We start from the raw sequence: 15,110 nt of genomic DNA on the forward strand, positions 1-15,110 counted from the left end.
CAGGTGTGATCCTTAACTCGATGTCGCCACGTTTAGGGAATGCCGACATACATATTTGGGGTGTGAGAAAAACATGCATTCCCAGATGGGTGCAAAATACATGTTTTTTTGTTTTTTTAATTGCACAGCTTTTCAGCTTTAAATTCTGGTATAATGCACACTTAAAAGAAGTCTTGTATTTAGATTTCTTTTAAGCTTTTCCATTTATTTTTTGATATCATTAATTGTTTTTACTCTATATTTACTCCTTTTTTACAATTTAATTCCCCTTAATGTGTTAATGTGGGCACCATTTTACACCAAAGTAAAATCATTGCATGTGGGTTTAGTTGTTTTTTATTTACAATAACAATATTACACAAAAAATAATACACATAATACAATATAAAACATTACATTTTCATTAGAAATAGTACAAAAATATATTCAAAAGTGAGACAGAAAACTGAAATGTGAAGTTTGTAAATATTTGCTGAGATGTGATATGGATACAGAGTAAAAATATGTATGCTACAGTTTATGCTGTGTTGGTCCCGTGTGGCCAGTCCCCCGTGTCGAACATGTGTGACATCAAATAGTCCTCGTACTGTCCGTCTATCAGCTTGGCTGCATTGTTGCGAGCAAACCAGCAGTCCACGTTCTGAGTGCCACTGAAGATCCTCCGGTTTTTCTTCACCACCGGCACAGAGCGCTCCTTCACCTTCAGGACGGGCGACGGTTCACTGTCTGCCTCCGCAGGAAGCTCTGCCAGGCCCACTTCCTCATACAGGAACTGACCTGAAAGAAGAAATGAATCAAAGGTTCAAGTCTCAGAGTTTGACTGATGTGAGTCTTTGAAGGCCAGCCAGTTACCTCTGGATTTGGTGTCAATTTGCTTGTAGGAAAATACAGTTCTGCAATTTGACATTCAATTCAGCATTTTTAACTGAAATCCATCACTGGCAATAAAGGTGGATTCAAGAAAAACACCATGGTTTCAGTGGATGAATCGTCATCTGTCAAATGTACGCTTATAGTGGTCTACCTACCATGTCTTGGCTTTACCTACAAAATAAATATTTCTTTCAGCAGAAACTAATAAGTCCACCCCAATTGAACACTACTCAACAGAACTCATAACCTTTTTCGTAATCATATTTATATTACTGGATCCTGTGGCACTTTACTGACGCTATACTATTGTCTGATATACCCTACAAGTTTGCTTTTATGAGCTGAAATTAGGGCTCTACTCTTTTATGTTTTTATTGTTAAATGAAAATAAATGATGGATCATATCTGTCCTACCAAACGCTCAGTCAAAACAATAATTAAAGCTCATTGTCTCCTACCCAGGAGGCCGTGGCACTGATGTGACAGCCCCTTGCTGTTTCCGATGTAAAACCCTAGATGGTCCCTCTGGTAGGAGGCTGGATTCTTGTACTGATGCAGCAGAATCACGAACATGACGTTTCCTCCGACCGTCACCGTCACGTTAGACTTTCCCACGATGGACACTGACAGAACGCCGCTGTCCACCGACACTGTGGAGTGGCAGGGCAGCACCATCCGGTCCCGCCCGTCCAGGATGACCTTCTTAGGGGTCACCTCGATGTAGGCGCGTTTCGGAAGATCCACCACGATGGTGATGGTGCTGAAATACGTGCGCTGCTTCTTGTGGCTGCCGGGTGGAGCTGGGGCACCGATTAGCTTACCGTTCACTGTCACACCTGTAGACAAATAACAGAAATGAACACCCAACCAGTGGTGGAATGTAACAAAATACATTTACTTAAGTACTGCAGGTACTCTACCAAAGTATTTTCATTTTTGTGTTTAACATTTAGTTCCTCAGTACTTCCTCCACATTAGCCGCGTTCACACCGCAGTACTTTTCCCGCTTTAGTTCCGATATAGTCCCGAAATGTCGCGTTCACACCAAAAAGAGCCGGAACTAAGATGAGTTAATCAGAACCTTTATTACCCCCTTTTCCGTCCCTACTAGAGAGCAGGTACTTTCGTGGGAGAAAAAGGCTCTGTCTGATTGGCTGGGCGGAATGCAAACCACGCCCCGTAAAACTCCCAAAAAGTTTTGTGAAGCCGCCATTTTATTATCCTCGCATTAGCATTATTAGCATTAGCATTAGCCCAGCGCACAAATGCAGAGAGACTAACTTATGGCAACACAAAAGAAAACATGGGAGCGGTGGAGATGAGGAGGTGTCGGCGTTCTGGCGATTTACTCGGAAGGCTTCAGTAGAAGCTGCTGGGAGTCCCAGCAGCTTCTACTGAAGCCAGTCCCCAACTCCGGGGACTTCCGGCCGGGGACCTTGGGTGGCAGTATACGCCGTGAAGTTGTTTGCGGCCTGCCAGTAAACCCAAAGCAGAAGAAGAAGAAATGACGTCAGCGGCTTCATTTGCCTAATCTTCCCTCAGGGACTTATTCCGGTATGAACGCGATCTGTACTTAGTTCATGAGAACTAAAGAGTTCTCGTGAACTAAGTTCTCATGAACCTTTGTGGGAAAAGTACTGCGGTGTGAATGCGCCTATGGGCAGTCCGCACCGAATGCAAACATAATTATATTTTTAATGTGAAACAATGGTTTAATTTGTGGATGTCTTACCAGAGTTCTTGTGGTCGGACACCAGACGCAGGATGTGTCCCGGCTCTCCGTTGATGTTGAAGCAAACGGTCAGTTTACTCATCGGGAACTCCACCACAAAATGAGGGTCACCGTCAGCTGTGGACATTTAAAGGTTAAGAGAGAGAAAGAAATATTAAAGTGCATTCTAAAACCGCAAAAAGGATCAGAATTATAACAAGCCGACTTAAGGTGGATTGCGTGAAGTGATTTTTTTAGAGCATACTCTTTACGTTATGTGAAACAAGGCAGTTTCATGTAAGAGTATACAGGAAGATGGATGTTGCAAGTTATTACACTTACCATAAAGTATATAATTTATGCAATGTTTGACACCTTTAGGCTTTCATTTGACTAATAAGACTCATCACTTTAATCTTTTGACAATTCTGTAAAACCTCTACCTGATATATGAAAGTCAATGTCTCACAAGCAGCTCTTTCATTTGGTAATGTTTCTAAGCAGTTCATATTGGTTTTCATAGGATAGTTTATATATTTGTGCTGGATTCTCCTTAGGCTTGTGAGAACCAGCGAAGATGAATAGAGAGCCACAGTAATGAGGGGGTCATTAGCCCTCACTTACTGCCTCTGATGGGGTCCCTCTCTTTACGGTAACACATGCACAAACAGCATCCACTTCTCATGTCTTAAGTCCGTCCCATTCGACCGCAGTGTGTGCGTTGCTGGACACGCACTTGCATGTTTAAAGTGCCAGGTAGTGCTGGTGTTGGTATTTCAATTAGACCCTGTGTGTTCCTCTATTCAGGTCATGTTCAGAGGCATCTTTTAGACTGTCTGACTAACATCCAAATTACAGGCCGCCCACACAGAGAGTTTAGAGAGAGAGTCTACTGTACATTCCCCCTCTTCTCTCTTTCAAGTCTCCTTTTGGAGCCTTTTAACCACTGCATATGTGCTTATGGTATATAGGGTTCAGAGGCCATCAGATGTAAAACTGTTTACATGAGAGAGGGAATGAGGAGTCACCTGATGTTTTGGAGACGGTGATGGATTTCTTGTCTGGTCTTCTCTCAACTTTACCTGCAAGGAAAAATTACCATTGAGATGGCAGCCATTGTTTGAGGCTTCCTCTCAACATCTTCCATATTAGTTTGTTAGTTGTTTAATTTTTTTCTGAAATGTGGCTCTCAAAAGTTTGTAATTTGTACCTTTGCAGAGGACAAAGCTGTAGTTAGCTTGGATTGCAAACACTTAAAATGGCTCCCAAATAGAGAGGCGAAGTCCCTCCCCTTCCGGTTGAGCTCCATGGGACCTTATTTCGGAAAAGTTATGCATTGAAGTCAATGGAGAGAGAAAGATTATCTTTCGATCCCGTTTGAATTGTGCCACGAATTACACATATGATGTTTGTCAATTTAAAAGATAATTTTACAAGTCAAAAAAATAAAAATGTGTCGTAAAACTGTGAAGTAACACTTTTTTTGTGTGAAACCGCTCAATGAACTACATCTCCCGTCTCGCACCACACACCAAGACGGCCGTCACGTTGGCACATTTCACTTCTTTCTCTCAGAATGAGGCGAAAAGTATTAAAAGAGGTGAAAATCACTACAAGTCTGGGCATGTTGAGAGCTGTACATACACAAAAGGGGAGTTAGTCGGTTCCCGTAAGAGCCAGCATGCGGGACCGGGATTCTGGGATTTGTAGTCTTTCTAGTTGCGTATTTTTCATAGTCTTATATTTCAACAGTTTTACGACAAACTGTGACTTTTTTTAAGATTGACAAACATCATATGTGTAATTCGTGGCACAATTCAAACGGGATCGAAAGATAATCTTTCTCTCTCCATTGACTTCAATTCAAACTTTTTCCGAAATAAGGTCCCATGGGTCCCACCGGAAGGGGAGGGACCAAGCTGAATTACGTAAAAATAAATCATAGAAACGTATTGGTTCTTACTTACAGAACAACCTACTCCCACCCCTAAACACTCATATTTTTAGCCACAGTTTGGTTAAACTAGGTTACCATGAGCAGCTAACCTTGCTAGCATCAAAGGGAAACTATATTTAGTCACATTTTCCCAGATTATGGCTATACACAGTTTGTTGTTAATGTGTTGTATTATAATACTTGTTTTTCAGCCATTTAACTCAGTCACAGTTTCAACTCATTATTACTGCTCCTGCTGTTCTCTGCAAATGACCAACTTATCAGATCCACCGTGAGGATTTAATTCCCAAAACAATTTCAGTTTGATTCCCACTTTAGACAGTTGTGTTTTTGGATACCTCTTACTACTAGAACTTGAAGAACGACCTTACCTATCTTGTTGCCTAGAGATAGATTCTGACTGCTTGGCTTTTTGTTGTCTCTCTGTGGCTCTTCATCCTCTGCGTCACTTGGCAGCTCATTGACAGTTGAGACAGCGTCGCCAGATGATGGGGGGCTGGTTGGCGTCGGGGCCATGGTGCCATCAGCGAGGACCTCAGGCTTCTCCACCACCATGTTGGTGAGGGGGGTGAGGAAGTTGTAGGTCAGAGAAAGATTGGTTGCCTGTTTGATGTGGTCTTCTCTTTCTTTGCTAGTTTGGCTGCGTAGACGTGACCGTAGCCCATCCTTGACGCTCAGGAAACCCCAGACGCGCTCCACAAAGTCCTCCGCTATCGAACCCAAAGCAATTCCTAATCCATGTGTGACCCCTGACGCTGGTGTTTTAGGGCCAGACGCCATTGCTACTCTGGCTGCATTCACATGTTTCTCAGTCTCGATCTGCCGGTTCCGCAGAGGTATGTCGGTTTCCAGGATGATGTTCTTGTCATTGTTGCTGGCTGTAACCTGGACGTGGAGCGATTCCACGCTGTCGTTGGTAAGCTTGCCGGCGATGACAATCTCAGAGCCGTTGAAGTAGTTGGTGAACAGATGCTGAGTGACGTACTGGACCGAGTCCTCGGTGTAGTTGATCCTGATGTCGGACAGTAGAGGAGTTCCTATCTCATCGTAGAACCTGTAGAGGAACGAGGAGAGGTAGAATAATGTTTTTAAGATCTGTTATTGCATAATTAAGTAGCCTAGTGTATGTGTGGGTTCGTTTAGCACAACAGTCTTTTCCTTTCCTTGATCTGATGACTCTTTTCATCAATGTCAAGGAAAAGTGGTAAAAAAAGACATAAGAGGTAATTCCTTTGAAGTAGCCTGAAATTCTTTTAAGCTGGCTCTCATTCTTTGTCAGTACCTCCCAAAGTCACTCGTATGCTCCTTTGCCCCTTCACCTGAGGACAATGCTATGCTAATTTTACTGTATAACTCTCAAGCACCAATTTAGCCAAATGAATGCTAATTTAAAGGTTGTAAAAGTTTTCCACATAGGCTTAGACCGTTAATTTCCTTAAAAGTTGATTTCATGCATTATAGTTATTTTCTCCTTTCTATTATTCTGTAGAAACATAACAATAGATACTTTTCTGTGGAGCTGTTCTGATATCAATTTCGCTCAAAAATGTTGTCAGCCTTATTTCTTATACTTATTGTTTCACATATGCACACAGTATCCGAAACCTGACTTCCACCTGGTCTATTCTGTTTCTGTTGTTTTAGTCACGTTAAGTGCTTAGCTCAAGGGCACATCAGCGGTAGTTTTTGCAGCAAAAATAGAAGCCTATTATACCACGTTTCATCAAATGTCTAGTATTCAAACAAACCATCTTCCGGCCATAAACCTGCTTGTCTAACCTCTCAAGGCTGCTTCCACCCCACTTCAGAGTTTGTGCACACATTCATTAAAGAGTGTGTATAAAGCAAAGGTTGTGTATGTGTGTGCAATTCCCCTGTCCTATCCTTGTAGTCACGCCGCAGTAAACCTCCTCACCTTTTAAACAGCATGTTTGTTCAAGCAGGACGAGGGCTATTATCTGAGGAGTCTATCTGTTAACCCCACATACACACTCAGATGCAGGTTTCACAACACACACACATTCCTGCTCTGCTGAACAAACACCTTGTGTGTCCGAGTGCGGAAGAGGGTTGTGTGTAAAGGATAGGGAAGAAAATTGAGAGAGAAAGAGACTGACTGTTGTAGTCTGTGGCTTTCCTATTTTGAAGTTGATTAAAGAGGACTGTTGTCAGCACCGTCACATTTGCGGTCCTCGTTCACTCATAACTTGATGAAAGATGGGGGGACGTGTCAGAGGGAGAGGGGAGGGATTACGGGGAGCTAATTGGCTAATAAGACGCAGATTCTACACATTTAAGGGTCAATTTGACAATAATGAATCATTTGAGGTTAAACTCATTGATATAATTTTATGTCTTTTCAATGTTTGTTCAAAACACCTAATGTCTAGTAGGTGATTCATACCAAAGTCCTGTTTGATCATCAGCAAGTTTTGGCAATTTCAATGCAAACGCGTTACAGTCAGCAGCGAAGGTGGATACAGAAAAGAAAGCCCCTCAAGGGATCAAACCAAGACAACTTTCAGAACATGTCTTTACTATCTTCAGTTTATGTCAATATATATATCCTATATATCTAAACAAAAATAATTATGTTTGGAAATATCACAAGATGGCCTTTTAATGGAAGAAATATTGCTTCAATAGACTGGACTGATATAAAGAGGACCCTCTTACCCTTTGAGCATAGCGCTGGCGTCTGCGTCCTCTGGGATGCGTCTCATCATCCCACAGTTTTCCAGAGCCATGCGGTCCAGCAGGCGATAATCCACGTCATTCCCCATCCCGATGGTGAAGATGCAGAACTTCTCCTGCACAGCTGAGCGAGTGTTTCCCAAGATCGCTGTGGACTTGATCTCTCCTACCGTTGGCCGTCCATCCGTCATGAATATGATGAGGGAGACGCTGTTCGGGCCGGCGTCAGGGCTTGAGAGGTACTCACGAAGCAGATCTGAACCAGTTTGGATGCCACCATCGATATTTGTGCCTGCAGTGAGTGAGGAGATGTCAGGGCAAATCCTATTTAAGGATTGGAAGTACAGTCAATAAGTTGAACTTGAAGATTTAATGGCCAGCCCAGGAGGTCACAAAAACCCTTAAACAAGTGGTTTTCCACTTTAAACCCACAGTGTCATTCAATGCAGATAATCCTTTTCTGTGTAGATATTTAAATGTAATCTGTTTACACCGCTATCAAAAGTGTAGGGACTGTGGAGAAGAAGGAAAAACCATAAAGAAAAGAATGACCTCCAGTGGGCACCATCATGTAAATAAACTTCTTGGCATCTCTGATGTTCAGCGGCGTCACCGGTACGAGGCGATTCGGCTGCCACACTTTGATCTTGTTGGAGAAGCTGATGAAGTTAAAGTGATCGCCAGGTCGCAGATCCTTCAGAATGGTGAACAGAGCATCTTTCGTCTGAAAAAGAAAGATAAATAATTGAACCTTGTGTCAATCCAACCTACAGAAGAAGACTAGGGTTCTCCTTAAACTATATGTTGAATGACATTTGAGTTTAAGTCTAAGATTGTAATTCTTTGCCCCTTGTCTTTGGTCATGCAACTGTTTCATCTGTTCATTGCAGCTGTATTTGCCATTGTCTGGCCATTTAGACGGACCGTAACCCTTGCATTCATGCAGACACAATTGATCGGAAACATAACGATTTTCTCCACCCGCACCGTAGGTTTTTGATTGTTTGCTGATGATTCAGCGTTATACCTTTTTTAAATCATCATTAACTGCCCCAACGAGGGGTTTGTTTTCTGTTCTGTATACAGTATGAACAGTGTAGTATCGGTCCAAGAAAGAACCCAATCCATTTTTTGGAGTCGATCCGTATCTTGTGGTGCACCGTTACTTTTCACTTTTGGAAACTACCTATGCGGATGTCCAGCTTCCCTGAGTGCCCTTCTAGTACTATACTGTTTCCATTTATAGCTTAAACCATAAATGTTGACCCTTGAAACTTAAGATGTCATGCTTTAAATGTGTCTTTGTAAATACAAAAAGACATGAAAAGTATACAGACGTCTTCCTACTTTTTTGTTATGGAGCTTTAGAATGTCAGCATCTTTGCTGCATTGAGTGTGGGTGATATATAATTTGGCGCTGGGGGGTTTACAATGTCTATAAGGGCTGTATACAACAGGGGTCAGAACCACAGATTGACCCACACTGAAACCCTCTATTGTGGAGCCACATCAAACACACTTGTTGTTCTGTTCCTGTGGCTCGCTGGGGGTTGGCGAAGGGTGGGGGATTGGATCAAGGGGTCGAGGGTGCTGTTGTCTAAAAAGTTCCATTACCCCATAGACACTGACCTTCCTCCCTCACAACACGGCCTTGTGCTGTATGTTTCCACTTTTTTCTTTCTCACTGAAAATCTGTTTTTTCTCTCCTCTGCTCTGTTTCTGCGCTCATGGCAGCTGCAGAGATCAACTGTTAGTCTCGCCGAGGGGATTATGGTGCTATTGCAGATGGAGGAAAAAGGTCTGATATTGATATTCCAGTGTGGGAGGGTGGAGGTGGGGTGTAGGGTTTCTGATCTGAAACAGCCATTGAAATTCTGCTTAAAGTCACTCGCTGTGCATTGGAAGGAATAACTTTATCACTCTGGAAAAGTAAGCTGAAACTTTTTTCTGCAATAGGGTTAGAATAACGTTAATGTTTCAGCCTTCAGTGTGGATGCAACAGATTCCCAAAATCCAATTGCTTAAAACGTTGTATCTGCTTTGTATGACGGCCTTAAAGGTAAGAAAAAAGCATTTGTTAAAAACCTAAAACCTTTAAAAATCTATGATATATCAAACATATTGGGAGTTTTTAGTACATTTCCGAGAACTGGCGAAAACACAAGATCTTACAAGAGTAAAATCCCAAAGCGTTCTCCTGTGTAAGAGTGGAAACCCTACACAGATCACTTAAGACAAACAACACTTGTTAACACATTCCAGCAGCTTTAACTTCCAAACAGATGTCTAGATAACCTTTCTGAGTGTGCTGCTTTACCTGTCTGATCTTCGTCCCCACCATGGAGGCACTGGTGTCGATCACAAACACCACATTCTTGGGCACCGCCGGCAGGTCTTTGGGGGCGAAGTAGTGGACAAAGTGGCCGTTTAAAACCTAGGAAAGAAAGAGGTTTACAGACATGCAACAGGCAGTGAGTTGCATCAGTTGGGTGTGATTAGAAAAGAAGTGCAGACACAGCGAAGTGTTTGGCAGCGGAGTGACGGCGGTGGCAAGAAACCAGAGAACTGAATCACTAACAGGTGGGTGGAGGAGTGTGTGTGTAAAGTTGGACGGGAATTTAGTGTGCAAAATATGAAAGCTAATGCTTTTTCAATCTGCTTTTCATCATCAAAATGTTCGCTTCTCTTTGTGTCTATAATGCAGAGTCTACAAAGGGATCGTAGTGTACCTGAATGTCTCCTATCCCCATCTCTCTCTGCACATCGTAGCGGATCACAAAGTCTCCCAGCAAGCCGCTGGTGGTGATCTTGGCCTGTTGGACGATGTTCGGGCCGAAGGTGATCTTGCAGACGTTTTTCTCCTGTTTGATCACAGAGGTGACGGGAGGGTCCTTCTTCACTGAGGCACAAAGACAGGAAGTTTTAGAAAAAGAATCAAAGCAAAGATTGAACAAGTAAAACTATATTAAATATATGATCAAATAAAATATGATGTGTGTAACCTTGTGTTTTTGAAGATCCGGAGTTGGTGCTCCTGCCATTGCGCAGCGGCAGCACCTGGAGGTGGGTGATGGGGGAGTGGTCCACGATGGTGACGTCCAGGCTGAGGCGGCTGACCAGCTGGAGCGGTCTCAGGCTCGTCACGTGTTCGTAGCGTCCGAGCCGCCGCTGCAGCAGCTCCTCGTACGTCAGCAGGAACACGGCCCGGTTCCGACCCGGGATGCTGGCCGACATCCTGAACACCTCCAACTCCTGCTCTGGGCTGTAGGGTGGAGAGGGGAGGAGACAGAGTAATGGTCAGGTACCCTTTAAACTGTGCATTCATACCTTATTAATACTATATTGTAATATACAAGTTTTATTTTGTGGTACAATGTGCATCTTTTATTCGATGATGCGTTTTTTCATTTTATGTCAACATTTTATGCTATTTTTTTATTTACTTTTGTTTTAACTCTTAAAGCCACTGTCAACAAGCCACATCTCCCCTAGGATAAATAAAGTATTCTGATTCTGATTTTCAATTTCTGCAAGTTTTTAAACTTTTACATAATTTTTTACAAGTTTGTATTTGAATATGCTGATCAGCCATTGACTTGCATTCATTTTTAGTTTGGTATGAATATCACACTGTGTTTAAATAGGTGTAATGATTACAATGTTTGTCGTGGAATACTGTCTATCCTTTTTTTAAGCTAACACTGCATAGGGTCACAGTTGGAAAAACGTTCATTCTACACAAAGTGACTTAGTAATATTTTAAATGTAAACATTGAGGAGTGGTCTTTGGGTTGTTTAGTCAAGAATCATTGGGGTTTACTGCTGGTGTATTAGTACATTTTATTGCTCTTTAATTTCACTCCTTTTTCTTAACCCGTCTATATTAGCCACTGTTCCTATTATGAGTGTGCCACGATGCTGCTCTCTCCAAACATCAGTGTCCACAGCTGTAACATGAAGGTTAAATAAAGTAAAGCCACAGCTGTAAATGAAAAAACCAGTAACCATCAGACTAGAGGTGGAGGAGCACCCAAGAGGAGGTGATATCGTACATTTGATACTGCCTTTGTGTAATCTCACAATCCTCTCCTTCCTCCCGCTGCCCTTTCTTTACAACGGAGTCACTGAATCACCAAATCTCATTCAATAAAATGTCCCTTTTTCATTTGACAGCTGGAAACGTGATGTCATTTCTTCCATATGTCACTTTTTGGGTCACAGATTTATACGACAATCCTTGCCTCTGGAGAAATGATCAGAACGCACACGCACACACACACACACACGCACACACACACGCACACACACACACACACACACACACACACACACACACACACACACACACACACACACACACACACACACACACACACACACACACACACACACACACACACACACACACACACACACATTAGTGGTGGAAAAAGATGTCAGATCCTATACCAAAGAAAAAATACTAAGATATGATTAGGAAAAGTATTTAAAGGTAATATCATTTTTCTGTCTTCTCGCTCATTGTTTTAGGTTAGTTTACTTTAATCTATATCAAAACATCATGTTTCAAAAGTTCTTCATAGGTTGTGTGTATACAAATATGAATCTATAAAGTAACTAAAGCTAGTAAAGTAAATGTAGTTTTAAAAAAAACGATATTTCCTTCTGAATTATAATGGAGACAAAAATACTCAAGTAAAGTTTAAGTATGTCAAATTTGTAATTAAGTACAGTTCCTAGGTAAAAGTACTTAGTTACTTGACCACCACTGACACACACACTCACAGGACACACTCTTATTGGCTGCCAAGTTGTGGTTAAAGTGTGTTTAGTTGGGATATTATTAATCTTTGTTTGCCAAATAGGAACATTAGAGGGAGCGAGAGCCTGCTGTGTTATTAGGAGGAGACGCCAGACCATAGGAGGGGACACACACACACACACACACACACACACACACACACACACACTCAGGTTACTCTTACCTTGCTTCACCTGACTCTTTGTTCCGGGCTTTTCCGTTCTCCTGCTTGACCTTCTTCAGCTTGGGCCTGACCTCGCTCTGGTAGACGCGCCCTCCGATGATCCTGGTTCAGGGGGTCAAAGGTCGAGGATTAGATTGCTGCGGACCACCTATTGTCCCGTTTAGACTTGGCTTTCTCACACAATAGACAGAATTTGTGGGTGAAATCCTGTTGTTACCTGTTTATGGGGGTGCATGTGAATGAACTGTGGTCACTGAGTGTGTTAACGAAGGTTAACCCTTTTCTTGTCTCCTTGCTAACGTCTCCATAGAAACCAAAACATTGTAAATCCTTCCAGCTTCACCCGATGATGCTATTATTTGGTGTTATAGCTCTAAATTGTAAAATGGTGTGCTACATTTTCTGCTGATAAGATTTTAAATTGCTTTCAAGAAGGTTTTGGGAATTTATATATGGATATCTGCTCCCTTTTTAAGGATGGGTTGTTTATATTAGGAAAAGCTTTGAGTTAAACTTGCCAAATCTAACTGACTGTCTTGGTTAAACTTCATTTATACTCTCTTTATCTTCTGTTTTTGTTTACTAAAGTGTATTACATGCCTTTTGTATTTGCTTATAATGCTCATTGAGGTGAGATGCCTTGTATTAGCAACTCGTTTTTTTTAAGTCTCATCAACTTGCCTTTTCTCTTTGTTTTTGCAATTAGAGAAAATGGATCTCAACCTGGGGGTCAGGCCCTTTTTATAGACCCTAAGATAAAACGTAGGTGTGAAACGATAATAATAGGGCCAGAAAGGAAAATGACACTTTATTCTGAAGTACGGGTTGCTTTTAGCTCCTTATGAATTAAAAAATCCAGTAAAAATTGACCATGCTCTCAGTTGGTTCAGTATATTTCATAATCACTAATACAAATGTTTTAATATCCATTGTTTTATGTGTTGATGGGGTTTATTTGATTTTTAAATAAGGCAGATTTTCCTTAGAGTTACAATGTGTCCAGGTTACAGTGAAATCCAACTTTGTGTCTTAATATTGCATTGATCATGTTAGTATGAGTTTGTGTTCTGTGAGGTATTGTTGGTGCTCATACTACAGGACTCTTACATGGTGAAGTTGGAGACGTATGCTCCGGCGGGGATCTGGAAGCTGAAAACCCCCTCTGCGGCGGCGGAGTGTCGGTTGAGCATGGCGCAGTACACCGCGGTGAAGGCGTAGCGGGAGATGATGGTGGTCTTGATGGAGAGCTCTTGGATGTGAGGCTTAGTCTCCTGCAGAGGTAAAACGCTCACATCAGAAGCAAAAACGCTAATTTGGCACATTTTACGCATCTTTTCTGTGCGTATTAAAACCTCAGATGTATTTTTGATTAGCTAAGATGTCTCACCCCCTGAATTCCTCCATAATAACAATAACCAAATACAGGGAGGGGAATGTGTTCCCATGAGCTAAGTGCATTACAGATACTTTGGCACAGCTGCGCGCTTGGCGGTCCTCCTGCGCGTCACGCCCTATGCGCACAACTTTAGGGGGATAAAATAACCTCCAAAAAACTGAAAAATGTTCATGCATTCTATGTCAGTATTAGAGATATCAAGTTATATTTAGTCATGTTTTTTGGGAGTTCAAACTCCTTTACTTCTATAGTATTGACAGATTAATGGCATCAATATTTAGTTGATGTGCCAAATTATCATACCCATCACAAGACTCCAGGACATTTTATTTTTGCTTAAAATGTTGAATGCCTTTTCTTTGCAACTATGGTATTGTTTACAGGTGGGCTCTATCCCAAACTCAAATCTTTAGTGTCTAAATAAAAATAAAACTCAATAAAGAAAGAAATATTGAAATATCTTCGTATACATTTGATTTTACCTTGGTTAAGATAGTTTTCACCTGCCGTGGGACCCTGCGTGGCGCCTGTGTGGACAAGAAAAATGTCAGATAAGGAAATCCAAACAGCAGAATATAACACCTTCGTCCTTTTAAAAGTCTTACAATGTCTAAATCAAAGTCTGCGAGGTCGACATCATCTTCAAACAGGGATTCCTCCTGTTGCCCCAGAACTGTCGGACTGGAGCAAATGATCAGAAAAGTGAGCAGCAGCAGCAGCATCGTGCAGTCCTTCTCCAGTTAAACTCAGACAGATAAATGGGACATTATTTCCAGCGCTGCGTCTCCGAGTCTCCGTCTGTCCTGAGAAGAGTGACCGGACAGAGAGGGGACAGCCCGGGGCCGAGTAGAAAAAACACTCCCCTCCCCCCCCCCCCCCCCCCCCCCCCCACCGGAGGAGAGGGATGCACAGTTTCAGACCACTGCTGCCTTCAGGCACTGTTGGAGTGTTTGCCTTTACGAGTTCAACCCTGAAAGACAGTCCATGAAAAAAAAACAGACGTTATTATTTGGTGTTTTAGCTCTAAAGTGGTAACTTGGTGCTTCATTTTCTGGATTCTCTTTTTTTTGTATCTCTGATTTCTTTTTTAAGGATAAGCTTTATAGCAGGACTCAAGTCTGACTAAAGCTTGGATATTACTTGTAAAAACATAAGCAAAGTAAAAACGTACTGGCTGTCTTGGCTGTCCTGATAAGAATGTTGTATTACTATATTACATGACTTTGTTATATGTATTATACATTTGAGATTAGATTAGATTTCTTTCTACAGGAGTGTTGGATTTTATGCAACTATGAGTAACACGACAAAAGAAGTCCCTGAACACGTTCAGTTTTTTTTGCAAGGTGGAGAGCAAGGGCGTTTCGTTTCAACATTACGGAGGAACAAATATTAGGCAGCAGGTGTAACATATTTGAGCTTTAAAAACTAAATGTCCTGGATTCAGGTCACTTTTTATGCACCAACTTCTGGTAAAAATGTGTTTATTTATTT

The 15,110-nt window shown here is 41.9% G+C and overlaps 1 protein-coding gene across 1 annotated transcript; it reads right to left on the bottom strand.

The window, feature by feature from the left end:
• Window positions 1-331: 331 nt before the first annotated feature.
• Window positions 332-14,397, bottom strand: itih5 (inter-alpha-trypsin inhibitor heavy chain 5). The gene is made up of 14 exons (XM_034133307.1): window positions 14,222-14,397; window positions 14,099-14,143; window positions 13,328-13,491; window positions 12,221-12,322; window positions 10,238-10,497; window positions 9,965-10,134; window positions 9,553-9,669; window positions 7,788-7,959; window positions 7,218-7,527; window positions 4,913-5,595; window positions 3,613-3,666; window positions 2,606-2,722; window positions 1,332-1,709; window positions 332-777 (listed from the first exon to the last, which is right to left on the bottom strand). Exons 1-14 carry the CDS (start codon window positions 14,336-14,338, stop codon window positions 518-520), a joined length of 2,949 nt encoding a protein of 982 aa, XP_033989198.1. The 5' UTR covers window positions 14,339-14,397; the 3' UTR covers window positions 332-517.
• Between the last annotated feature and the right edge of the window lie 713 nt (window positions 14,398-15,110).

This window comes from Trematomus bernacchii, unplaced genomic scaffold (genome assembly GCF_902827165.1).
Source record: "Trematomus bernacchii unplaced genomic scaffold, fTreBer1.1, whole genome shotgun sequence".
In the NCBI taxonomy this organism is placed as follows: domain Eukaryota; kingdom Metazoa; phylum Chordata; class Actinopteri; order Perciformes; family Nototheniidae; genus Trematomus; species Trematomus bernacchii.